General features: G+C 35.8%; 1 protein-coding gene across 6 annotated transcripts in view; it reads left to right on the top strand.

Annotated features, from left to right (window-relative positions):
- The window catches only part of LOC581284 (echinoderm microtubule-associated protein-like 4), a 44,721-nt gene that overhangs the window by 10,565 nt on the left and 6,242 nt on the right, over window positions 1-27,914 (top strand). For 4 of the 6 annotated variants that reach the window (XM_031000403.1, XM_031000402.1, XM_031000404.1 and 1 more), the window contains exons 7-28: window positions 588-751; window positions 1,095-1,583; window positions 2,438-2,563; window positions 3,089-3,178; window positions 3,591-3,803; window positions 5,742-5,810; window positions 6,709-6,996; window positions 8,882-9,101; window positions 9,541-9,693; window positions 10,365-10,437; window positions 11,635-11,736; window positions 12,844-12,930; window positions 14,138-14,296; window positions 16,220-16,360; window positions 17,324-17,440; window positions 19,618-19,767; window positions 20,401-20,600; window positions 23,257-23,268; window positions 25,369-25,466; window positions 25,622-25,828; window positions 27,058-27,153; window positions 27,565-27,698. In XM_031000403.1, coding sequence (XP_030856263.1) covers window positions 588-751; window positions 1,095-1,583; window positions 2,438-2,563; window positions 3,089-3,178; window positions 3,591-3,803; window positions 5,742-5,810; window positions 6,709-6,996; window positions 8,882-9,101; window positions 9,541-9,693; window positions 10,365-10,437; window positions 11,635-11,736; window positions 12,844-12,930; window positions 14,138-14,296; window positions 16,220-16,360; window positions 17,324-17,440; window positions 19,618-19,767; window positions 20,401-20,600; window positions 23,257-23,268; window positions 25,369-25,466; window positions 25,622-25,828; window positions 27,058-27,153; window positions 27,565-27,698 — 3,388 coding nt within the window. The remainder of the gene's footprint in view (window positions 1-587; window positions 752-1,094; window positions 1,584-2,437; window positions 2,564-3,088; window positions 3,179-3,590; window positions 3,804-5,741; window positions 5,811-6,708; window positions 6,997-8,881; window positions 9,102-9,540; window positions 9,694-10,364; window positions 10,438-11,634; window positions 11,737-12,843; window positions 12,931-14,137; window positions 14,297-16,219; window positions 16,361-17,323; window positions 17,441-19,617; window positions 19,768-20,400; window positions 20,601-23,256; window positions 23,269-25,368; window positions 25,467-25,621; window positions 25,829-27,057; window positions 27,154-27,564; window positions 27,699-27,914) is intronic. The other 2 variants (XM_031000401.1, XM_031000405.1) reach the window with 2 other exon arrangements.

Here is a 27,914-nt window from a genome sequence, read left to right as displayed (position 1 = left end):
ACTTTGAGTCATCTTCTTTCTCTAATAATTTAATGAAACTTCAAAGTAGGGGAGGAAACTGAATTCAGATAAGGATTAAGAGTCGAGAAAGGTACAACGAATCGTCTTCTTTGTCTAATAATACGTCAAGTTTCCGCGCTATGCGCAGGAGGGGCGGACTGAATTCAGATAAGGAATAGAGTCGAGAAAGGTACAACGAATCGTCTTCCCCCTCCCTGCACCCACCCCCTAAGGAGCGCGCTTTGCGCGCTCTTTAAGTGATTCGCATGCTTTGTGTGCTCACTACCGCCCCCCTAAAATAAAATCCTGGCTACGCGCTTGATTCCTTCCTCATCCCCATCCACTTCATCAAGCTCATCCTCATCCTCATCCCCATTAATTATGAAGCATCCCGTGTACCTGCATGGGAAGGGAAAGTGAATTTTATGAGGATATCACCCCCGTTATAACCAAGGGGAAAGGGGCGGGAGGACTGAGGGAGGGGGGGGGGGTGTACACATGGCTTTCACCGTCTCTTGATTCATTTACAAAGCAGATTTATCTCAATAACATCCATGCATTTGAATATTTGTTTTTGTTATGTTTAGCTGGCCAGAATTCATGTCTTTGCTGGAGAAAGCAGTTAATTTCATGAACAGTGCTCCACCACCAGGCAGACCTAAATCAGTGGCATCATCACAGAAATTCATCTCTCTCTCGGGCAGTGTGAATGATAGTAATTGTGTGGTCAAGAATAACACTAGTAAACCAGGTAGGTTTTCACTTTACTTTTAACGACCTCTGTCTAAAATATCATGTTACGTTTTACTAGATGTAGATTTGACAAATACAATAATGATAATTTTCTCAGATCATTTCTCTTTCCTGCAAAAGCAACCTCCTAGTAAGCTTAAATTGTCATAAAATAGGAGTAGATACTGTGAGAAGGTGGGAGGGGGGGGGGGCAATAAAACCGATCATAGCAGAATGGAATAAAATGATGTTGAAAGATAGTAGGGCTTGGAAGATTAAAGAGCCAATTAATGAAAGAAAAGGAGAGAGCTAATTCTTGCTGGTATTAAATTAATGAGAATACAATCTCGTTTTTCTTACAGAACCTGTGAAGAAGGAGAAATCTCCCCTCAGAAAGCAGAAGAGTGTGACCTTTGACTCCAAATCAAACCTGCCTTCTGTAGATAGCGGTGTGTCTCTTGCAGTAGGCCAAAGTTTTGAGACAATGGGTGATGAAGATATGGAGAATGACTTCCTGCACTCTGAACAGAGACGAATTAGTGGCCCTTCAAGCGATTCCATGCCGTCAGCCACCACCAGACTTAGGCAAGAAGCATCTCTGAGCATCTCGGAGGTAACCAAGCTAAAGGCCAGTAAGGAGTCTATGCAGGAGAAGAAGCCCAAGGCGGATCTTTCAACACAATCTCTCCCATCTCCTCCGACGCCTTCATCGGGTATCACTAAGAAGCAGACTAGACCATCTACAGGTAGAGTTCAGTCAGCTAAACCTAAACCAACCAACAACAGACCAACAAGCAGAGCAGCCTTGCGGAGTGCTAAGAAGGTCAAAGTACTAGAGGGTGTAGCAAAATGTGAGTTTCCTTGCCTATCCAGTCACATATTTGTAGAGTGAGTTCTGTAAAAAAAACATGATTTATTCGCCAGCTTTTTTTCAAATCAGCAAAGAGAGTCCAAGCTAAAGATTTATGTTTCCTTTAACTTGAAAGGCTGATTGAAAAGATAAAATTGTCCACATCCTAGCATTTTTTTCAAGAAACATCAAATCTGACTTTTTTTTCTTCACATCCTTTAGTCAAATCCTGACAGTTCATATCACTGTGAATGCTCATTTACTGGCATAGATTTCAGCAATTAAAAGTAGAAATAATTAAGTAATATTGACTGCCTTCATGCAGGGCCGCAATTATCTCCCGAACCGAAGGTGAGGATATATGATACATGACATTAGGCAGTTAATATTACTATTATTAACCACATCAAACATCTAGAGCAAACAAGAAACTTTTACTATCTTATACTTTTATATTATGTAAAATACAGTAGCCTACACTGCACAGGGTTTCCTGGCATGAAAAGTTGCAAAAACATTGTCCAACCAGCACTGTGCATCCAGTGCTTGACGAAATTTTTGATACACTGTAAACATTGTGCCTTGGGTGTGATTATTACGTCACAATATGGTTTGCGCAAAGTGTGCCTTTTCTCATACGCGTAATAAATGCGCAATGAAAATGACAAAATACCTGTATGTTGGCTCTACATTATTACCCACTAGTTTAACACGCAATTTGCCAATGACTTCTTCTGATCGGGCAATAATATTTGTTCATTGGTTTATTGATCCGCAAATTACAAACAAGAGACCCATCTCCATTTTATTTATCAATTAAGTTACATCATTGGTTTCACTGTCTGTCTTTTATAGCTTCTCCAAGAGGATCATCAGGGACAAGCGCAAAGAGCAAGGAAAAGATAGCAATGGTTGAGAAGGTTTATAGTCCAGAACCAGGAAAAGAAAACAAGACTATTAAAACAGAAGTAGAATGCAAAGGTAATTCACTTGAATTATTCTTTCAGTGGGACCCTATATTTAGATTCATTTTAAGGTTGAATGAAAACTCTTCTATGATTCATGAGGTATCTACTGTGATGTTATTCTGTATATATGCATCTTAAAAGTTTTGATTGTAATTCTTTTTAAAGTAAATAAATTGAAATATCTTTTTTGTATTACAAAAATTTGCTTGTTTTATGTGTGTTGTTATCCATCCAATTTTCATTAAGTTGTGAATCAAAGATAGTAGTACATCATAGGAGCAGAATATGTGATTTGTTAAAAGTGGGTTCTTTCAATATGTATTCCATATGGCCTCCATCTTCGCTTGGGTGATTTTGGTCTTATGATTTGACCATAGTTGAAGCTGCATGCAAATGGTTATTTGGCATTCAGTTGCAAGGCATAATTATGAGACAAGTGAGACGTCTCATTTTATTGTATATAAACATGTTCACACAATATGCATTGTAGTGTTATATAACCTCTAAGTACAATCTTTTTGTGTGTTTCTGTTTTTAGATGAGAATGTTTCCCTAAATCAGTCAAACAATTCCACTACTTCTGCTGTAACAACCATAACTACTGCTGGAAACAGTGACAGTACCAAAGGTAGGGATAATTCATTATCAAATGAAAAAGTCCAGTTAACTTTTGTTTAAATATAAATGTATCTTTAAAAATGTTGTAGAGTTGCAAGAAAGATATACTTTAAAAAATTAGACTTGAAAATAAGGCATAATCAGCTCAGATGATATTGGGCATTATATGAAAGAAAATGATACAAGATACGCATGATAGGAAAGAATGATGCACAGTCAGGTGGTGTCATTTGACCAATTAGATTGCCTACATTCTAGATAATAATATATGACATAGGGGTTAATGCCTTTCAGAAGGACTGCATAGATACACATACAATACTAAAGTCTGTGATTTCTTAACAGAGAAATATTTAAGCTGAATTCTATAAACTTATACATGATAATCAATTAAAAAAGATGTTTTCCTGTCCCTTTCAAAGATTTAGATCCTCAAAATGTGACTAGTGAGGATCAAGACAGAAGCACAGAGAATCCTGAGGGTGACGGCATAACCCAGGGGGACCCAGAACAGACTGCAGAGCAGACATCCTCAAACTCCACCCTGCAAAAGAGTGCATCAAGCCCCAGCATTGCATCCACACAAATCAGTCATGTCTCACAGGACTCACAAGATTCTCATACTTCGTCGCAAGGTACGGTCAGATGATTAATTAATTATGTTTTTTTTACAGGTAACAATTACATTTAATGTTTTCAGTCCCAATATCACCCAACACAAATCACTCATGTCTCACAGAACTCCCATAGTGCATCACACAATACATTCAAGCAATCAATGAACTTGTTAGCAATTAATGACTCTTCATCTCTTATTATAGGAGACATCATTTTTGTCTCGCCTGCGTAGCAAAAAGTGAGACATAGGCGCCGCTTTTCCGGTGACAGCGGCGTCAACATCAAAAACTTAACCTAAGGTTAAGTTTTTGAATTTTTGATATAATTTTTAAAGTATAAGTTCTTAGTCAATAAAAACTTTGACTATAGGGTAATCAAGTATCCCCAATCATGTAATATAAGTAGAATTTCAGATCACAAAGTCAAGGTCAAAGGTCATTTCAGGTCAACAGACTTGGACTATGTTGTAGCATCATCATCGAAAACTGAACCTAAGGTTAAGTTTTTGAATTTTTGATATAATTTTGAAAGTATAAGTTCTTAGTCAATAAAACTTGGACTATAGGGTTATCAAGTCTCCCCAATCATGTGAGTAGAATTTCAGGTCACTAAGTTAAGGTCAAAGGTCATTTAAGGTCAACAAACTTAGACTTTGTTGTGGCATGAACATCAAGATTTTCAAAATGCTTCTTCTTCGTTATTTTTCAACTGATTTTGATTCTGATTGTTTCATATGATAGGGCTAGGAGGGGGATTTAAAATTTCTACACAGAATCATGAAATTCATTATCTATGCTAATTTATGCAAATTTATTCGAAATCACAAAAAAGGCTTCTTCTCCTTCATTTCTCGACCGATTTTGATTTGGTTTGCTTTATATCGTAGAGCTAACTTTGGTACACTAAACTTCTGCACAGAATTTTGAAATTGTTCTCCATTAATTAATCATGGTAATTTATGCAAATTTATTCCAAAAATAACAAAAATTGCTTCTTTTCCCTCATTTCTTGACCGATTTTGATTTGGTTTGCCTTATCTAGTAGAGCTAAATTTGGAACACTAAACTTCTACACAGAATTGTGAGATTTTGCTCCATTGATTATTTATGGTACTTTATGCAAATGAAATGAAATTACCGGTATGTCCCTTCCAGGGCATCAAATTTTTATTTTTTGACCAGTTCACATAAAATTTACGATATTTGTTGTTGCGAGATGCGGATGAGCGCTACGTCATTGACGTTCTGGTTAATCATATTGAATTGCATTATGCAGGCGAGACCGCCGAGAGCGTTTCCCTTGTTTAGCATTTAAGTTCCTAAATCGCCTCTGCACAAATCAGTCTTGCCTCACAGGAATTGCATATACTTCATCACAAATATCAGGGGGACGTTTCATGAAACCAACTCCATGACTAGGATTGTCGCGGAAGTTGTTGCTCATCTTGGCAAAGAAAGTTTTGTAAAACACTTAGCAGACAAGTTGAGCAATAGCGTTGAGATGTTGTTGATCTTGTAGTTTCAAGAAACGGCCCCCAGTATACCTTCTTCCAGGTATACCCTCATTATCTCTGTCTGATAATAGTAAACAGTGTTTTGTTCTAGGTTTTCTCTTTTTTTGTGCTGACAATGTGTCTGAACAAGGCTTAAGAATGAAGAGACAAATGTACTGTGGGTTTTAATTCATCTTGTAGGTCATTTCCTGAGATCCCTATAATGGAAATAATGACAAAAATTTACAGAACATAGAGCTAAGGCTCTCAGGAGAATGTATTAAGTTTCTAAACCTACCAGACGCTGATTCAAATTAAACATTGTTGACAGTTATTATTCAATGAATCTGTTTGAGCAGTGGTATAACCCAGTGCATTGTGACATTTATATTGGTTTTTCATGTTGTTTTAGCTGAGTAATTGTATATGATGTTTAATAATCAATGCATATGTTCTGTATTAGATCAGAGTGTTGAATCAGGAATAGCAAGTCAGGTTTCTCAAGACTTGTGCTCACTACAGTCCATACCAGGTACAACATTTGTTGTGTTAAGGCTTGCTTTCAGCACATCATGATGATATCCCATTTTATCAAAAAGAACAATATGCTTGAATGCTATTTGCATACTTTGCATGCAAGTTTAAGCACACACACACACACAACAAAATGATTTGTGAGCTTAGCATTTTCATTATAACATAAATATTTAACTTTGGCAGGGTATTCAGTGATGATTTGTACTAACACATTTAGTGGAAGTGCTTGTTGCTTGTGATGAAGATTTGTCCAACTATTTGAATGTGCATCAGATATGTTAACAATTGTAAATTCTCAATGCTTACTTTATGCTTGCTTTCAATAATATTAACAATTCAGTATCTTTCTCTCTTTCTCTCTCTCCTCTCATTCTGTCATTTTCAATATGTCCATGTTTTTTCATTCCGTATATTGTTACATGTTCGATGTTTTACCGGTATCTATATTTCAAATTATTTTTCCACTGTACTTTAAATGTGTTAATGCTTTCTGCCCTTTCTCTTGCTTCTATCCTCTGCTGATGAAATGATATGAATACTTCCATCTTTACCTATTTCTATCTCTTTTTCAATTTATATTTGCCTCTACATCTCCTTGTGTTTATATTCTGTCTTGCATTCTATGTCCCACCCCCCCTCTCTCTCTCTCTCTCTCTCTCTCTCTCTCTATTTATCTATCTCCATCTCTCTGTGTCCCTTGTTTCACTATTCTTCTGTCTTTTTCTCTCCCCTTTTCTTTACCTCTCTTTGTTCGTTTATCTCCTCTCTCTGTTACCCACTGCCTGTGTGTCTTTCTGTCTATTTGTCTGTTTGTCCATCTGGCTCTCTTCTCTTCTGCTCGAATCTCCCCTTGAATCGCTTGCCCACTATCTATCCTATCCACACACCTGCAGCTTCTGACCAGCCTCTTATTACTGCATCCAAAAAGCCAGCAGCAGACTCACGCTCTGTCCGCTCCTTTGCTAGCAGCATGGGGGAGGACAAGAAAAAAAGCATGGGTTCCACTCTCATGCAGTCCTTCAAAAGCCTCATCAAGAGAGGCAAGAAAGAAGAAGAAGAAGGAGAAGATGGAGAGGAAGAAGATGAGGAGATGGATGAAGAAGAAGAAGAGTTACTCATGCTTGGAGGAGGGGATGAAGAGGAGGATTATGATGAGGAGAAGTTTGATGATATGGAATATGGTAAGATGGATAGAACAATATTAACCCTTACTGTACTGGGCTATTTTGAGCACCTCCTGACTGGGGGGGGGGGGCCTGGGAGGCCCCCCCCTATGATCTCGGCCGTCGGATGTCCGATGAACACGAAAATTTGCATGTTTGTAGATATTTACGTAACGAACAAGATGGTGTAATTAGTTTTTTGCGAATATGCAAATTTTTGTCGTTATAGCCTAATTAATTATGCAAAATGCTAATTTTATGCATTTTACAGAAAACGTGTCAAACTTCACTTTTTGAACGTTGAAACTCATTATTCATATGAAACTTCTTTTCTAACACAAAATATTTATTTGGATGTAATTAATGATGATAATTTATGCAAATTTGATGCGATTTTCAAATATTTATTTTCTTATGTATTTTATTGTTTTTTATTTCTTATTATATCTATTGTTTTTATTTCTTATGTATTCTTTTGTTCTGGAATACATCAAGTTACTTTGAGAAACATATAAAAGCAATTCGATATCAATTCATATCACCCACTAAGGAAGGAATACATCTAAACCTGTATTCACATTTCTGCTTGTACATGAATATATGCAATTATAGCATATTTTTGATGACATGCGCATACTAATTCTTATGTAACACCTCACAGGTATATCCGATTGCGACGAAAATGGTATCAAAACGTGCGTAAGACTTGAGGGAAAAAAGTCATGAACCGACAATTCAAAATTTCAAGCGGTTGCGGCGCAATCTCCGAAAATGTCGAGGGGGGGGCCTCCCAGGCCCCCCCCCAGTACAGTAAGGGTTAACATGCCGAGTACATGACAAAGATGTTACATGTAAATGACAACAAACACCTTGAACCCCTCTCTAATGGCAAAGGCAGCTAACAATCTTTGATATTCTATTAAACATTGCTTGGGTATAAAGTTTGTGTGCTTGAAATTGAAATTTGAAGGTACTTTTTTACCTGCATGATTTAAAAATATTGTTTGTTGAAATGTTTGTATTATCAATTCAATACTTGAATATACCAGAAGTATTTTACTCAGTTTTCAGCTTAGATTAAATACTTAGCCAATGTTGGTATGCAGGTACAGGTATTGGCTATTAGTATTTTACCTTAAGCTATTAAGACAGCTCTGTAGCAGACTTCTGAGCCAATTATTTTGGAAGCGTTGATTGGCAGACTTAAGGTTTCATTGAATTTCACAGTCATCACAAGCTGCGCACAATTATATTAGTGCACATTATTTTGGATTGAAGAGATGATGTCACAATGCTTGTCAGTAAAGTATTTTACCTTAAAGCCAGCTTGGTGAGTAATAAGCTTAGATGTGATCTGAATATAATTTATAAGACATTTTAATGAATTGAATACCAGTCCTTATAACCATGCACAGGAGTGAGTAAAGTTGATATTATAACATATGTGTAATGAGACTGCAGTTTGCATCAATCATTTACATATTCAGGGTCTTTGATAAGGTTGCTAGCTAACACATCATTCATACAAAATGCTTGGTGGACAGTTAAGAAAAATTATCCTTCATCTGTAAATTTTCAATTCCACAAAAAGTACAGTCCATTCAGTTTTTCTGTAATCATGTATATATAGTGTTTTAAAATTAAAAAACAATGTAAGCATGCAGTTACGCATTTTATTAGTCTCCTTTTACCAAAATATGAATAAGTTGTTCATCTGTTTATTTGAACTAAATCAAATTTGAATAATAGGACAAGAAAATTACAGTAGTGTTTTTTTCTGTATAATTCGTTGAAATGCATTTAGCAATGAAATTATTGAAGGAAAACATCCAGACTTTGCCTGACAATTAATATGAAATACTGTCATCCAGAATTTGAAGTAAAAATGTTATGCCTTTTACAGAAACTGAAGATTTGGGAGCAGAAGATCAGAATGAGCTTGAGAAAGAGCCTGAGGAAGCTGCAGATAAAGAGAATATGGTGGCCCAAAATCCCAAGCCTCAGGTCAATAAACTAGAGGTCATAGTTCAAGGGAAGGAGGTCACGTATTACATACCAGACAAATATTCAAAGACACACTGTGTTCCTGATCCACCAAATGCAGACTTACAACTTGACTGGGTGTAAGTTAATCTCAAGTGACATAAACCTTGGATTTAGAATGTATAATTCTCTGGATCATGTATGATTACATATATATATATGTCTTTAATACAACCACATGTAGGAGATAATACATGTATTAATTACCTATGCCAAGAGTAGAGTGACTGGTTCAGGATTTCTGCACATTTTACTGTTACATGTAATTACATGATCATTGTTTGATTAAAGTATAACTATGAGTTAAATTAGTGAGCTTCCATAACTTATCATTATTCATAATTGTGTTTCACAATTTATCACACAAGTTTACTTATGTTGCTTGAAAAGAATTTGCATCCCCTTTTTAAAAGAAATATTAGGGACAATTCATGAAGAAGAGAATTCACTTGCTTATATATGCCAGTATAATTTAGGTAGGTAAAAATGTACATATGTGGTTGTCATTCTTGTTACTAGGTATGGCTATCGTGGGAATGACTGCAGAGGAAATCTATTTGAGGTGTCTGATGGAGCAGAGATCCTATACTTCATGTCTAACATCGCTATTGTGTATAACCCAACACTCATTACTCAAAGGCACTACACCAAACATACAGCAGAGATTCGCAGGTCAGTGGATGTGTAGTAGCAACACATTGTTAAACAATAAACATAAAGTTTTCCACACAAATTATTTGCTTAAAAAAACCTTGAAGCTGTGAAAGTGTTTTTACATGAGCTGTTCAGAGCAGTCAATCAGATATAACACAGAACTCTCAGCTTCTTTTCTCACTCTAGGGGTATTGGATAATGGATAATATTCATGCACTCACTTCAAAATTTAAATTGATTTTAGTAAAATGAAAGAAAATTAGATTAGCTGTAATACCGATTTCACTAACAGTTGATTGCACAGTACATTGTGTGCAACATTTAGGTATGGGCATGTTATCTCCAGGTTGATTATTTTAATATGATAAACTGTGTAGGAAAAATAAACATGTTAACACTCTAAAAACTGATATAAAATAAGCTAGTCTGTAAAAAACATCACTGCATGATCTCTAGACTTGGCATGAAAAGCTGAATATGAATAACAATTGATGACATTATATTGTATGATGTAGAAGTTTCTCTAGATGTATGATGCTCAACTAATATTTATATTACAACATTTGGTGCATGATGTTAGAATTGTGTTACAGCTATCGCATTGATGACATTTTATTGAGAATCAAATTGTCGAAATCAGTAAGTTCCTTGCATTAATATTCAAAGTGATTGTCAATCTTATGTTGTAGCATGCATGTGCATTCAGATAACATCACTGTGGCAACTGGGCAAGCAAAGGGAATAGCAGGGTCAGAAGTCAAGGTAAGTGTTATTATTTTCTCTGTTTGCAGGGGTTGAATTACAGGAATACATTTGATATTTCTATCAAGAAATTTAGTCAAAGAGTGACCGATCATTACTTTCATGTTGTGTTTTCAAATTGGCACTCACTTGATTGAGAATGGTTGTTATATTCATTTAAATATTTCTGCTTGAAACGTTGCCATTTTAAAATCTAATTTTTAGATATAATGATCTTTAAAGTTACAAGGATGAAAACACTTGACCACAATATTTCCAGTTCATGTAGAAGAATTACTGTCTAGGATCTGAATGTCTGATTTGAATGCATACCTAGAATTTGAATGTCTGATTTGAATGCATATCTAGAAATTTTGAGTGTCTGATTTAAACGCATAGGCCTACCTAAAATTTGAATGTCTGATTTGAATATCTAGAATTAGAATGTCTGATTTGAATGCATACCTAGAGAGATTTGCCTCAAAGCATGCATCAGTTTGTTAGCACCATGCAGCTGTGATCGCAAAAAGCCTAATATGAAAACTCTTTTTAAAACATAGAGGAAACTTGCTTAGCAAAAGTCCCTTTTGGCATGTTCCAGTTCAATAACTCTTGTGTAAATGATTGCATGTTATGAAATGTTATCACTTTTCAATGCAATGATTGTTATCCATACATATAACTCCAAAGAAGTTATAATCATTCTTCTTTTCCCCAATGCCTCCAATTTAACTTCTTTTTACTTTGTATTCACTTTGTATTATATCTGATAAATATTTGTTATGATGTTTCCACGTTTGATTGTATAATTTTTATTTAATGATAATCATTGCAAATTTCACATATACTGTTGCTCATAAATTACTTCTTTTCATGAAATGATTGTGACAATATAATTTATTCTTAATAAATCAATTTCAAATCTTTTCAAAACTGTATTGAAACTGGAGAGTCATGGATATTGATAAATAAAGCTCTGAGAAGATATAACCTTTATTTATAATTAAAAATATAATAAAACATGTTGTACATTTTATGAAAAGAGGCAAACAAATATTCCAACTTTATGGGCAACAGTGTAATGTGTATCATGCACTAATCATAATTGAACTTTCATACTTGTATCATATGGAGCTTATGAATATGGATAAACAGGATTTTTAGGAATTTATTTGTCTGATTTTCATTGAGTGATTTTGATTTCTTTAATTTCTGCAGCCTATGGTTCACTTATGGAAGGTGGATACACTAGATACTCTGCTGGTCTTTGATGATGACTTTGAGAATGCTATCATATGCCTGGCTTTTTCACCACTGCAAGTATGTTTGTATTGCCATAGTGTTTATGTTTGTATGTTGTAAAAGTAGAACAATTCCATGGACTAAATAAATCACAGTTATATAACTCTAAATTTGTGTGATTCTTGATAGTTGTTGCTTAAGAGTTGTCATTGTGTCCAGGACATCTGATAAACTCTTAATGCTTACAGCTTATTACTTGAGACACTTTGGCCTGAACATGCAGGTAGAGATCAGGTGAACCATGATTGGCCTCAAAATTTCAAATTCAAACCTCCCAAATTTTGAAATCTAAACATAGGCCAAGTATACCATATAGATTGTAATCTGGACTCTCTGTGGGAAAAAGTGTGGAGCCCCTCTTAAGATCATTGTTCGGCAATCAACGATGACAAAGTGCCTATTGAAGTGATATTGTTGTGTGTTAGGAGTTTATTTTGAATAATGTGCTACATATACATGTAGGTACTTAAACAAGTGTTGTCTTCCTTAAGTGGTTATAGGAGAAAGCAAGGCAAAATGTGACATGGGGCAGGGCTAGAATTAATTTACTAGAATTATTCATTGTGTGGACAAATTAGGAAAGTGTAATTTTGTAAACAAAGCTGAATTGTATTTTGATTTGTTAACATCAATACGTTGAAATTGTCAAAAGTTGTTTTTCAAGAACCAGAAACTAGTGACAAGGTAAAGCAAATGTTGTCATTGTCTTTGGTGCTTAATTGACTTGTGCTTTTGGTTTGCATTGAAGTATGACACATGAGTGGGGATAGACAAGAACATTGTATGCAGTAAAAATATGTGATGCCGTGATGAGGACGCAACCATTTGACTTGAGGGGAATGCTGATATACTTTTGTTAGTCAGTAAATTTGATGTACCTGAAAAATAAATTTTGCTGCTTAGATCTGTCCCAAAACGCTTCTGTTTTTTTGTCACTTTCATTTGTGAGATTTGCTGTATCTAATAGTAATATCAAAAGATTTAAGATAGTAACTCTCATCTCTTGGTGTGTATATTTGATATGGTATCAAACTTTTTATCATTTTAATCAATGAAGTTTATCAAGTATTTTAGCATTGCACATTAATTATTCACATATTATATTCTTTTATATTTTTCAAGCAGGACTACCTTTTAGCAGTTGATCAGAGCAGTAATAACACACTATCAATTTGGAATTACAAGACGGGCAAAAAAGTGACATCAAGTTCTGTAAGTGACCAAACAATAACTTTTGAAATCTTGTTTTAATTGTTGATTACAGTACGTAATTACAGTTATCTGAATGTACACATAGGGTGGTATTCTAAAAATCCTTGTAATTTTTTTTGTTATCTTCTGAAGATAATAGAGCGCTTAAATTCTTGTAAGTTGGTATTCTCAAAAAAAATAGCAGTCTTATCTCTGGAAGGACCACCTCTATTTCATCTTTGATACATTTTGAGACATATCCAATCAAGGTTGATTTAATATAATTAGGTCTAATAATAGGAGCACTAAGGTAAGGTAAAGAATGCACTAATCTTGTATATTAATTTTGACTTGAATTAAATCATGCATTGATGTGAAATGGTCGAAAATCGGTCTGTAGTTCTCCGAAAGAAATGTTTCCTCCGTGAGATCTTGAGTCACACAGATCCTCCTTGCTAAATAAGCATGTACTGCTGATGCTGAGCTGGAAAAAATTACCTCCATCATGAGACACAACAGCATCTACCCTGTTGTAAATATTCTTGTAATTACCATTGAAGATTAGATAAATTAAAGGATACACAAATTTCAGAAAACCCTTATCTTGTGCGCATTATGTTGATAAGGATTACTCGCCATTTTATCTCCTATGCATGTTAAGCTCAAATATTTGAGTGCGCGAGGAAAATAAATGAGAGAAAACATGCAAGAAAAGTTAAAAGAAAAGTAATAAGAATTTTCAGAATACCAATTTTGTTTAAGGGATGAAGATGAAGATGAAAGAGTTCAATAAATAAGTCATTTAGATTACTTGATATACAGGATAGCCAGCAAATCAAATCATTTAAAAATACAACTACCGGAAGTTACTTCAATGATTACTTGTTAATATGATTAAGAGCTGCCAATTAATTTTAAAATCAGGATCCCTACATATTTTTAGTAGTTAAATAATGCAGCAGAAAATTTTTCATCTGAGGAACTGTAAATAAATATTAGCAATCGCTGAGTATATCTACTAGTTTCTTGTTGAATAAACACTTACTAAACCGATTTTGTGCCATTCTGAGTGGTAGTGCAGTGGAATACAGCAGTGGTGTATGTTGAGTAATCCTTCAACCCAAGGTTGCCAATAGATTGATCATCATTGGAAGAGAGCATCTGCTCATTTCTGTTGGTTTCATCCTTTTGAAAATAAAGTTTTGAGCCTTTCTGTTTACCTCTTTAGTTGAACACAACGGTGGTATGTCAGGCAAGCTTTCATCCTAAGGATCCCAATAAGATAGTTAGCATTGGTAGAGAGCATCTAGTCTTCTGGGAGCTCAAGAATGGTGTAGAAGATGGAGTAGAGATGAATATTGAACAGACTATGGCAGCAAACTTTGAGGTCAGTCCAAATGTTTTTATATACCATTATACAATATACATACATTATATTTGTTTTGGTCAGTGATACTGGTTGAGTAGCCTGTTTTTGGAAAAAGTAATTATACCAGAACCAAATAGAATTTGAATCAGTTGATATAAATTGAATAAAAATGATATGAATTGAAAATTAAATAAAACTGAAACTGATAAAAATGAATTAAATGAATGAATAATACAATCACAAAGACTTCAAATCGGCTCAATGCTCACATATTAGAGGTAGAGCCGTACAAAGATATATAATCCACACGTGAACAGGGTATGTAAAAATGCTGTGAGTTGTTGAAAGAATTGAACAGAATTGAAATAAAGTGAACTGAAATGAATTGAAGTAAATTGAAAGAAATCAGAATGAAGTTAAACATTGAAAGAATTGAAATGAAATTAACTGAAAGGAATGGTAATTGAAATGATTGAATACGAATGGATTGAAATAAATTGAATTGGAATGCATGGAATTGAATGGAATTGCAATTACATTGAGTTGACAAGAACAAATTGATCTGAGTTGTAATGTTTTTATGCCTCCGTTACGAAGTAGCCGGAGGCATTATGTTTTCGGGTTGTCCATCCTTCCGTCCGTACGTCCCTTTCTTGTGATCGCGTTATCTGAAGAACTGATTGATGGATTCCTGCCAAACTTTGGTCATGTATGTATCTTGCAGAGCCGATGAACTGAGTAGATTTTGGGGTCACGAGGTCAAAGGTCACAGGACTCATTATGTATGCAAAAACAGCTTGTGATCGTGTTATCTGAAGAACAGATTGATTGATTCCTGCCAAACTTTGGTCATGTATGTATCTTGCAGAGCCGATGAACTGCTTAGATTTGGGGGTCACGAGGTCAAAGGTCAAAGGTCACAGAGATCACTATGTATGCAAAAACAGCTTGTGAACGCGTTATCTCCGTTACGAAGTAGCCGGAGGCATTATGTTTTCGGGTTATCCGTCCGTCCGTCCGTACGTCCCGTTCTTGTGATCGCGTTATCTGAAGAACCGATTGATGGATTCCTGCCAAACTTTGGTCATGTATGTATCTTGCAGAGCCGATGAACTGATTAGATTTTGGGGTCACGAGGTCAAAGGTCACAGGGCTCATTATGTATGCAAAAAGAGCTCGTGATCGCGTTATCTGAAGAACAGATTGATTGATTCCTGCCAAACTTTGGTCATGTATGTATCTTGCAGAGCCGATGAACTGCTTAGATTTGGGGGTCACAAGGTCAAAGGTCAAAGGTCACAGAGATCATTATATATGCAAAAACAGCTCGTGATCGCGTTTTCTCAAGAACCGATTGATGGATTCCTGCCAAACTTAGGTCATGTATGTTACTTGCAGAGCTGATGAACTGATTAGATTTTGGGGTCATGAGGTCAAGGTCAAAGGTCACAGGGATCATTATGTATGCAAAAACAGCTTGTGATCGCGTTATCTCAAGAACCGATTGATGGATTCCTGCCAAACTTTGGTCATGTATGTATCTTGCAGAGCCAATGAACTGAGTAGATTCTTTGGTCATGAGGTCAAAGGTCAAAGGTCATGGGCTCATTATGTATGCAAAAATAGCTTGTGAACGCATTCTCATGAGAACTGACAGATGGATTACTATTTAACTCGGGACATCTTGCAGAGCCAATGAACTGAGTAGATGTTAGGGTCATGAGGTCAAAGATCAAAAGGTCATATATGTATATGAGAAATTGCTTGTAATCACGATATTCTGAGAACCTGTTAATGGATTACAATTGAACTTGAATTTGAAAAATTTCTTCTGTTTTGGTTTGTAAATTGCTCTATGACGGAGGCATCATTTCGACTGCGCGCAGTCGAAGTTCCATCTAGTTAATTGATTGATTTCTTTTTACTGCATGTGTGCCACAGAACAACATGAAAGCGAAGTATGTGATCAGTATGTCATTCCGTGCCAATGGTGATCTAGTAACTGGAGATTCTAATGGGACTATCTATGTCTGGCCATCTGGTGGTAACACTATCTCACACACTATCAATCATGCTCATGAGGTGCGTATTATTTACACTCTTTTATGCCTTTAATTGGTGTAATGCTGGGCTAATAATTTCCAAAGTTCTGTGGAAGCGACATTACATCATAATGTGCATGATATGGGCAATACAAATATAGTAATACGAGCTAACCCAAACCTGAACCTAACCTAAGACCCTGATTGCATCCCTAAACCTAATCATATAGTAATAATAATAATAGTGAACATTTATAATGCGCCATGTCTGTCAAATGATCCTGGCGCAGTTGTGTGGAAATTGTATAATTGTGGGTGTATGACCATCAAGTAATTCAAGAAAGAAAGTAATATGTTTGATGAAATGATTCTGAGATAAAATGTTGCTGAAGCAAATGTCAGATCACTTGTGATATACAGCAAAGTTGTAGCTACATGTTATGCATGTGTCTTCTAAGTGTAGTTTCAAAGTGAATAAAGCAGCTGTCTTGAAATTAGCTCTCAAAAGATAGAGTATTCCTTGGTCTTTTTTGGGGGTTCTACAAAAAATGTGTAGTTTGAACTCTTCAACATACGATTGTATTTTATTATTGGGAGAAAACTCATAATAGACAATCAGTCAATATACATAAAAATCACATTTGTATGGGTTTTTAGGATTTCAGCTAGCTTGTACGCAAAATCAATACCTCTTTGCTGTAAAGTATAGTATGTTCAGACAGGGAAGGTGCATTCTGTCATGGATGTTTGTTATTATTGTAATATATTGTATTGACAGCGGAAAACACAGTATTATAACTGCATTTTATTTACAAAGTTCACCGACAGAATATAAAGACAGTAAAGATATTATTAAAATGCAGATTGCCCAACATTTTCTTTGTCTGCTACATTAATTGTTCCTTACTACATGCATTGTCATTCTTCAGAATATTGTGGGAGATTGTTCTTGAATGTTAATTGTCAAATACTTAATGCTGACTTTGTTCTTTCCTATAAACAGGGTCCAGTGTTCACTTTACAGATGATAGGTAAGACTCTGGTATCAGGTGGTCGGGATGGATTCATGAGATGCTGGACATTAGCAGGCAAAGGTGCAGACTCTAATGGTAAACTACGGGTGAGTCAGGATCACATCATCATCTGGTGACATATATAGGAAAGTGAAAAGTATGCCGCAGACCTGCCGCAGACCTGCCGCAGATCTGCCGCAGACCTGCCGCAGACTTTTAGTCTGCGGCAAAGAGTATGCCGAAGTATGCGGCAGAAAGAAATTTTGCTGCAGACTTGCCGCATACTAGTATGCCACAGGAACAGTCTGCGGCAGATCTGCGGCAGGATGAAATTTTGCTGCAGACTTGCAGCATACTAGTATGCCACAGGAACAGTCTGCGGCAGATCTGCGGCAGATCTGCGGCAGGATGAAACTTTGCTCCAGACTTGCCGCATACTAGTATGCCACAGGAACAGTCTGCGGCAGATCTGCGGCAGGATGAAATTTTGCTGCAGACTTGCCGCATACTAGTATGCCACAGGAACAGTCTGCGGCAGATCTGCGGCAGGATGAAACTTTGCTCCAGACTTGCCGCATACTAGTATGCCACAGGAACAGTCTGCGGCAGATCTGCGGGAGGATGAAACTTTGCTCCAGACTTGCCGCATACTAGTATGCCACAGGAACAGTCTGCGGCAGATCTGCGGCAGGGCGAAACTTTGCTCCAGACTTGCCGCATACCAGTACGCCACAGGAACAGTCTGCGGCAGGTCTGCCACAGGAAATCCCATTAAAGTCTAATAGGGCCAATTGAAACCAATCATCTCATGCATATTCATTATTACTTTACACGTGTGACAGAAAAATACATTTATCATGATTTGTTAAGCAAATTAAGACAATGCACATCATTTTTGTGATTTCTATTTTCCTTTTGCCATTATTAACCAATAGATTATTTTGTCTGATCATGTTACAATTACATTCACGTTTAAGCAATAGATATATTGATTACTAACCAAGAAACTATGATTACTAACCAAGAAACAATATACATATTTAGTATATATATGTGTACGAGCCTGTGTCACTTTAAATGTTACTCTTGAATACACTTCAAATGATCAAGGTGATGAAGTTTACAATTGAGAATAGAATATACCTAATTGGTAATATCGATATATATTGGTATTATCTAATTGGTAATATCGATATTGCCAATATTGATTATGAAGTATCAATCAGTTTATCACTGGTTCTTCTACATGCATACTTTATTGCCACGTACTGGATATGAAAGAGTATGCGGCAGGTCTGCAGCAGGTCTATATGAGATATGAATATTCATGACGAAGAGTCTGCGGCACGTCTGCAGCAAGTCTGCGGCAGACCTGCCGCAGACTCTTTATCATACTGAAAGAGTATGCGGCAAGTCTGCAGCAAGTCTGCGGCAGACCTGCCGCAGACTCTTCATCATACTGAAAGAGTATGCGGCAAGTCTGCGGCAGACCTGCCGCAGACTCTTCATCATACTGAAAGAGTATGCGGCAGGTCTGCAGCAAGTCTGCGGCAGACCTGCCGCAGACTCTTCATCATACTGAAAGAGTATGCGGCAAGTCTGCAGCAAGTCTGCGGCAGACCTGCCGCAGACTCTTCATCATACTGAAAGAGTATGCGGCAGGTCTGCAGCAAGTCTGCGGCAGACCTGTCGCAGACTCTTCATCATACTGAAAGAGTATGCGGCAAGTCTGCAGCAAGTCTGCGGCAGACCTGCCGCAGACTCTTCATCATACTGAAAGAGTATGCGGCAAGTCTGCGGCAAGTCTGCGGCAAAACTAATTTGCATGTGAAAAAGATGACTGTCTGCGGCAGGTCTGCTGCAGATCTGCGGCAAGTCTGCCGCAGGAGTATGCGGCAGGCTCATTTCTTTCCTATGGGTATACAGCAATACATCATTACTGTAAAACCAAATAGTTTTGCAACTTTGGCAAATTATCAAAAGTAGCTTGTTTCACAACAAAAAAGAGTGATGTGATTTAGTCATTTGCAGGATATATCATTGAAGCATACTTGTTTCAGGTTTTACAGTTATGTCCATATGCTTGTGATGAAAGTATTGCAATTGATGGATGATGAATCTGGGGATCTATTGCCCTTCATGCGATTTTTATTCAAGTTTCCCAAACTTACCTATTGAAGCAGATACCCAATTTCTTCTTATTTAATTAAACAAAAAAGTGCAATAAATGACTGTTTTCGTGAAGAAATGTAAATTGACTACTACTTTTTGCTGAAAACTGCAGATACCAAAGCAAGAAGGAGGTATTCGTACAGTACTACATACAGGAAGCAAAGTTTACATTGGTACCACGATCAACTCACTCTTACGTGTCGACCTAAAGGATAATACATTCAGTGTGACTGGAGAGGAGATTACCAATTGTGTCACACAAGTGAGTTCTCTCTTTTCTTTTGATGATCACATTTATTAGATTAATAGGCATTTTTATACTGTCTTCTTTAAACAATATGTAAAAACTTTCAGTTGAATAGTTTGCATACCTCACCAACTGCATGCAGTTAATACTTTGTAGGACTAAGGATGCACAGGGATAAAAACTCTTATAATGTCTTAATAGTCCATGTACGTGATCCACCTTGAGAAATTGGATAGTTATATTGGACACCCATGCACGAACACAAGTTTGTGAATATCATTTTACAACATTTTTGTCCATAGGATATTCGCCTACAAATATCCAAGAAGTGTATAGCTGGACGGATGGAATAATTAAAACACCTTTTGCCTGATCGCAATTAACTTCTCCTCTGGCTCAAGGTAGAACTACCTAGAGTACCATGATGCAATGAATCAGTAATAACACACAGGACACCATGCAAGGACAGTTCATTCCCATTGCTGCCAGCAAGTATTTCATCTGCTCAGAGTCAAAAAGGCATTTTATAATTCATTTAGTTTTACACAAAGTTAACATTCTTCTGGCTCTCAGGTAATAATTTTAGGAAGCTTTTGTTTTTTACTGATATATATAACCTTGATCTTTTCTATGAAATCTCCCGCACAGGCTCACTATGAAGAGGTCCACTGTATGGCTATTTTAGCGGACGATCAGTTCTTGACTGGTAGCTATGATGGTACTGTGTCTCTCTGTAACTTCTCTGACCGTCGTCCACTCTGGAGATACATGGTCAAAGGGACTAACATCCACTGTATGGATGTCCACCTGGATACAGGTCTGGTTGCCTTGGGAACCAAGGATGCCAAGTAAGACTCCTGAGATACATGCTTAGATATCTGTTTGTGTATTCTTTTCTCTCTCTATCTCTCTCTCTCTCACTCTCTTTTTCTATATTCTGTCTGGCTGTCTCTCCCTCTCTATCTGGCTCTCAACCTCTCTCCTTTTTTGTCTGTATCTGTGTGTATCCCTTTCTCTCTGTTGCTCCATCTCCCTCGCTCTCTCTCTCTCTCTCTGTTCCTCTCTGTTTCTCTCTGTTTTTCTCTCTGCCTTGCTCTCATTCTGTCTTTCTTTTTCTTTCTGACTATCTTTTTTTCTTTCTCTGTCTCTCTTTATTTCTTTCAATCTGTTTCTGCTTCATCTCTTTTATCTTGTTTTTTTATTGTTGTTTTTAAGTCATATCTCTATTCCCCTTTGTCTATCTCTTCTTTGTTCATAACCTGCAGTCAGACCGCAGCGCGCGCGTTAATGAGGCTGAAAGCTGATTTTTATTCAGCGATATCTGGCGATCACATAACATTTACGTCTGCTGAATTTCCATGCGCTTTTCAGTGAGATTTGTAGGGGTGTACATGTAGCTGCGTTTTTGGTCGTTAACTTCATTCAACATGGCAGCATGCAACGGAAAGTCACTCTCGAGATTTTCAGCATCAGTTTGATATGTAATTTGCCATATTTGGCAATTTGTAAACAATAATTTTCACAACTTTTATTGACGCTATTTTTGTAACATTTCAACTGCTGTTTTGACCCGGGAATTTCACTTTTGGTTCCTGACTTTGGGACAAAATAAATTTGTCCACTTTGAGATTCGTTCGAAAGATGAAAAGTCACTGATCAAAAATATGTCAAAACCTAATTGACGCAAAATCATGTTCTTTTTATAATCATAGTAATTAAGACCCTAAAAACCCGGAAATTACCAATTTGTTCTTTTTATGATAGCGCGAAATTGTGTGATTTCATACTCGTGCACGTTCGCCGTCTGAGCAATGGCAATGCATAACTGATTATTAAACTCCAGGGAGCTCCGCCGCGCCATCGACTAGCCGAAATTTTTTTAGAAAAATGATTAAAAAAGAAATGCAGTAGTAAAGAAACATCTACATGGCATGTGAGGTATTTGATCTCGGGTCCTTAGATTGTTGTCAAGACGGCTTGCGCGCACGTGCATTACAGGCGCACGCCACAACGCATGGTTACCAAGATGTGGTATTCAGAATGTTAATAAACCAAAACGAAACATATGTGACGTAATTGACGTAGTTGACCAATCAGAACTCTCTATTATCACATTGGCAAAATTTACTACTTTTTTTAATTATTCATGAACATGAGCGTGATCTTTTTTGGTTCCTGACTTTGGGACAGCGTAAAATATAATAATTTTGATATCATTGTAAAGAAAAATATTTATGCTTTATGCTGATTATAACATCTTCTTGACGCAAGAATGATTTCTATGTGAAAATTAGCCCTACTCTTTAGATAGATTTATCGTCGAAAAACCCCATTTTCAAGGCGAAATATCTGTTTCCAAAATATATCTAACATGATTGTCATATAAGTATATAGAGAGTGCAACTTCTTATCTTTAAAATAAGACCCATTTCATGAGAAATGAACAATTATAAAGGCAAAAACTGCCGATCGGGAAGACCGTCTGCACTACTCATTACGTATGCGAGACACGTAAATTCTTGCATACGTGCTGAATAAAATAGAGGGTTTTCGCACCGGCTGCGGTCTGACTGCTGCACTTTTTTGATCGATCCTTTCTGAAATGCTGATGTTCAGAGAAAATTAATGCTTTTTGAAATCTCAACTTATGTTTGTGAAAAATATTTAAATGATTATTAAGAATATTAGTTATTTTTGTAATTATCTTGATTAAGACAATTAATGCTTAAATCTGTTTAATTTATGTTGAATATAAACAGATTAAAAATGCTTTATTGAATAACATATTGTCATTGTCTGGTGTGGTGATTTCCATCATGAAATTACATTTTGTGCATGCTTTCTAGGAGAAAAAAAAAAATGCTTATAACAACCACATCTGCTTGTTAAAATGTTTTCCATCATATTAACAAGTAATGCATGCTAAATATGACTTAGCAGAGGAATCACTTAATCCAAAGAGCTGAATGAAACCTCCTGTGTAACTAAATGGCAGATTTTATGTACTGATATTAAAAAAAAAATCTTTCGGCAAATGACAAATGCTTAAATTATTAACCTTTTTACTTGCCCTGAGCAGTCAGGCAAATGCTTAAGAGGTATCTCAGACTATAAAAACCTGGCACAAAATACACGATCTAACTTCAATTAGATTTGTCAATGTCTTTATAATAGCATAAGATATCAACTTTCAAACATATAAAATATTACCGATTGAGGATCTCAATAGTCATTTGATTGACAGAACCTAAATTTCCAGAGAGTTAATCTGTCAGTTTGAAGCCAATTCCGCTGTTATCCTAATTAGAGGAGTTAAATACACTTAAATCTTTTAATTTTTAGTAATATTATCATTATCTAGAACCTTAATCAGGAAGATGGTGTTTGTTTAAATCTCCATATCTAATATAATTGCAATTTCTTTGGCCTACCGCATAAATGCTTTGACATGATAAAGTAGTAATTATATTCATGCATTCAATCTTTCAACTTGTTGCTGGCCAGAATGGGTAACAGGTAATATATAATTGATGAACTCTGTCATCATTCATGCTGTTGAACTTTATAATATAATTCTTCATTATAATTTAATGCTCATGTTGTTAATCTATCCATATATTCATGTTCTAATTGATTGAACTCATTTGTCCTCCCAGTCATTCTGTTTTGTTATGTTTAACAGTGTCATCTTGTTTATCATTTATGACATGGTTAACAGTTGTGTGTCATTTGTTTCTTTGTTTGACCCCTTGTCTTATATTGTGACCATTATTGCTTGTCATATCATTGCATGCTTCCTACATCATTTACAGTTATGATAGAAGGTAATATAACAGTCTTTCTCTCTCTTTGCATCATTGTTACTATATATATAATCCCCAATATTTTTTTGTTTGGCATTTCAATTACACCTTGTATTCTCTACTGTATAGAAATTTATCGTCATCATTTTTAGAGTATGGTAGATTGAATGAACACAGAGTGAATGAGCTAAATTTAGTTAGCGTTCCCTTAATGTTCTCATTTAAGGGCAATTAAACCCTTGTACTAAGTTTATTTGTATGAAAGCAGAAAAAATAAGATACAAAGAATGGCGCAAGTTTGAAATAAGTTAGAATGGCGGAAGTTTGAAATAAGTTGGACCAATAATACGAAAGTTGTGAATGCTTAAAATATGAGATCTCTAAGTCTATGTGAATCTCAAATTGGCAGTTTAATCTGTGGATTGTGAGATACAGGTAGTCTCAGATAACTCACCTGTTTATCTTGTACATAAATATCATTATTTTTTGTTTTTCTCTGAAGTGCCTTCTCCCTTGGGACGCTACTTAAAATATATTAAAGATAGCATATTGTTATAGGTCTTCTAAAGAAATTATAGACCCTCACGAGTCATACATTATTGAGAAAATGAATTTTAGATAATTTGTGTGTTGGAACAAAATGGGAAAGTTGTCCGCCACTACATCACAGAGACTTTACCAATTCAGCTTTAAATATTTGAAGAGCCCATAATTTGGAAATTCTCAATTTTATTATTTTTTGTCCGATTTCATTCAAACTTTCCCCAGTCTACTTCTCTGATTTATCTGCTTTCCTCTAGAATAGTTTGCAATCAAGGTTGGATTTCCCTTTTAATGACCACTTTAGCCCTTTACCCCATCCAAGTCCCTCACCTTTTCTCTATAGTTATGTGCTTGGTGTTAGACCATTTCCTTCCATTTTACATTCTGAGAAGAAAAAAAGACTCAGTGAACGATCGGAAGACATTAATCTTTGCCTTCACATTTAATACAGAATTCTTAATGCTCACTAATAGCCAGGAGTGGTAAAAATGGGCTACACTATATATTCAATAATATATTCAAACTATGTCCATATGTCATTTTTCCTCTTCTGATACAAAGTTAATTCTCTGAGATATTAGTAATCGCACTGTTCAAATACATACTGAGAGAATGCACATGTCATTCACAATTTCTGCTGATCATAGTAATACATATATGCACACAAATTAATCAAGCATTCTAAGTGGGTTAGAAATATCAACATGTCTGTTTGCTTATTTTTGTATGGTTTTTTTTTCAATCAGTAAAAAAAAAATGTGTATTAACATATTTAAGTATGCAAATTTAGATGCATAGATATTCATATTCATATTAGATAAAGATATCGGCATTATAAACCTTTGCAGGAAGACTAGTCAATATGTGTATCCTCTTTCTAGATGTCATGTTTTTGTAAATGAACTAGTTATTCCGGTCCATTGATACAAGCCAGATATATGACAAAAGATAACTTAGAACATATTTGTAATGTATTGAGAATAGAATGTATTTATTACCAGTTGATAATGATCTCATTCTTTGCATAATAATGTTACAGATTTTTCATTTTGCATATCAATACATAATCATGTGGTAAATGAGAGCTAGCTATATGCTCTCCTTATCCCTCTTGTGAATTATTGCTTTGTCAATCTTCCTACATATATATGGTTAATCAATACTGCAGACATTTTAATCTTCCTATAGAACTTTTGGATAATAGTAGTCTCTCAGATAGACCAGGATAATGGACATCTTTTTTTATTCATTTTTTCTTTATTTTTTTCAGTGTTGTTGTTTTGATGCTGGGTCAAACAGCAGAGGATACTGAAGTGAATCGTTTCAAGCTTGGTAAAGGAGCTGCTTGTTGCCTCAAGATATCACCAGGTAATTCAAATTGCTGTAAAAGTATCTGAGATATCTTGTATTAACGAGAAATTGGTAACTAACCATCAATTGACAATATTAAATTATTGTAAAGGAAATAACAATTTGACAGACATAATGGACACTTTATTTGTTTTAAAACCTCTCTTGTATAGATGGTGAAGTGATTGCTGTGGGTTGCCAAGACAACCAAATTCTCCTCCTTCAAACTCACAACAAAGGCAGCACTCTAGAGATGATTGGCAAGTTCACAGGTCACAGTGGACCAATCACGGGACTAGATTGGTCCAAGGACAAGGTTGGAGAGGCAGAGCCTAGCTATCTGGTTCAAAGCAGTTCAGACCAGATGGAATATCTGATATGTAAGTAAATCACATTCTAAGCGGATAATGAGACTACAGGCTTTTTCAATCTTTGAATTAATCATATGATTTGCGGGTTAATAGATGTCTTTAAAGTTTTGTGGACTTCAACTTATGATGCATTGTTACTATATTTGTTTTTTTATTATTACATATTAGTGAATGGCAAGAAAGGGTGACACAAAAAATAGTTGCATGCAACAATTAGGGTCTGATATGTACTCACTTATCTGCTTGTTATAAGATGCAGAAATGTGAAGCATGTTACACTTATTTTGCCCTGGTGGTTTAGTTGTTTCTCTCTCGCAGTATATGTGAACTAGGCTTTATTATAGTCATTAGACTGCTTTGAGAGAAATAGTTGTTTTTGTACGCTCAAGGGAAGGTTAGAATTGTGCTATTACCCGAGGCGTGCCGAGGGCAATAGCCCAATTGTAACCTTCCCGAGAGCGTATAAAAACAACTATTTCTCGAATATTAAAGCAGTCATTAATACTTTTATATGCCAAAAAAAAAAATTTAAAAATAAAAAAAAAAAAATAAAAAAACTTTTGTCGAAGATGGGATTCGATCTCTTGCGTACAAAAGGTGATGTAACTAAAATCACTGCCTTAAACCGCTCGGCTATCGCGCTCTGTTACCATACATATCAGTTTTTTCTTATATATACATTAAAATGGATTGAAAACGGCTTCACATGGTGGATGCTTCGCGGCTGCTCCATTAAACAGGCCCTTCTTTTACTTTTGCAATGCATATTGGCACGAATTTAGATCAAGATCTATCGGCAGATGTTGTTTTTTTAGCCCAATAGCCCAATTGTAACCTTCCCGAGAGCGTATAAAAACAACTATTTCTCTATTTATCGGCAGATGTTTTTTTTGGTTTTTTTTGGAAGTTTATTTTCGTCTTCATGTCAACAGTGCAAGATAAAATTGTCGGTAAGATCGATCGAGATTTAATTGTATTGAAATTACCGACCAATTCTTCGCACACGTACGGTATCCTCGATCGCTCAGACCATTTTTTAACATGTAAACCTATGGGGTAACCATGGAGACTGAACTATTTTACCAATAACCACGGTTACTGGGATTATAGAACTGTTTTAACCATGGTTACTGGGAATTTTACAGAAATAGTTGAAGTTTATGAATGCAATTTCGACCAATCAGATGGCTGGATTTCTTAAGTGAGGTATATAAACTTTAATATCATCTGTTGTACAGGGAATAGTAAGACCTTTGAAGCCGCTGAAAACCTTGAGGAAGTCTGGAATGTTGAATGGTCATCGCAGCAATGCCTCATGGGATACCCGGTAGCAGGTAGGTCTACAAGTTTGGTTCAATATTCTGTCAGTTATGACTGAGATGAATGTATGCGTGCCTCTGCATGGTGTGTACAAATGTACTTTGATTAGATATATCTGAGATACTGAAAAATTATTAAATGCTCTTGGCTGTGCCTATTTGGTATAAAACAATAAAGCAAATGAAGCAAATAAAGGTGTAACTCAAAACCTTTTTACTTGGCTTTTGGAATAGTCAATTTTGCAGGTTTTTTAATGATCTTGTAAACATGAATTATTTGTACAGTGCGTCCCAGAAAAAACGAAACCTATAATTCATTATAATTGTGATTAAGTTATGATAAAACATCGATAATTCTCGGTTTCGTTTTTTCTGGGACGCACTGTATAATCATTTTTACTTCTTTTTTTAAATCACTGAATGCAGGTATCTTTGGAAAGGAAGAGGAAGGACTTCAACATGCCTCGGTTGATGTCTCTCAAGTAGACTGCCCTCTAGTGGTGGCAGGGGGCTATGATGGACAAATTCGTCTCTTTGTATACCCTTGTACTCACCCCGAGGTAAGTTGCAGAGATGCTTGTAGCATGAGTTTAACAAGCCTTGAAACATCCCTTGATGCACTTAAAAAGTGCATGAAAATTTTCTTGGAGTAATAATTAGTATGAATTTTGTCATGATAATGACAAAACATCAACTACATACATTTGGAGGTAGCCTTAGTAGCATAATGACATGTAGTGTGCTCATATACTATGTTTGCTTTTGACTCATAATAT

The sequence above is a fragment of the Strongylocentrotus purpuratus genome, unplaced genomic scaffold (assembly GCF_000002235.5).
Source record: "Strongylocentrotus purpuratus isolate Spur 01 unplaced genomic scaffold, Spur_5.0 spur5_scaffold_6, whole genome shotgun sequence".
NCBI lineage: Eukaryota > Metazoa > Echinodermata > Echinoidea > Camarodonta > Strongylocentrotidae > Strongylocentrotus > Strongylocentrotus purpuratus.
The sequence above is the reverse complement of the archived record's forward strand: the minus strand, read 5'-3'. Positions and strand labels throughout refer to the sequence as shown.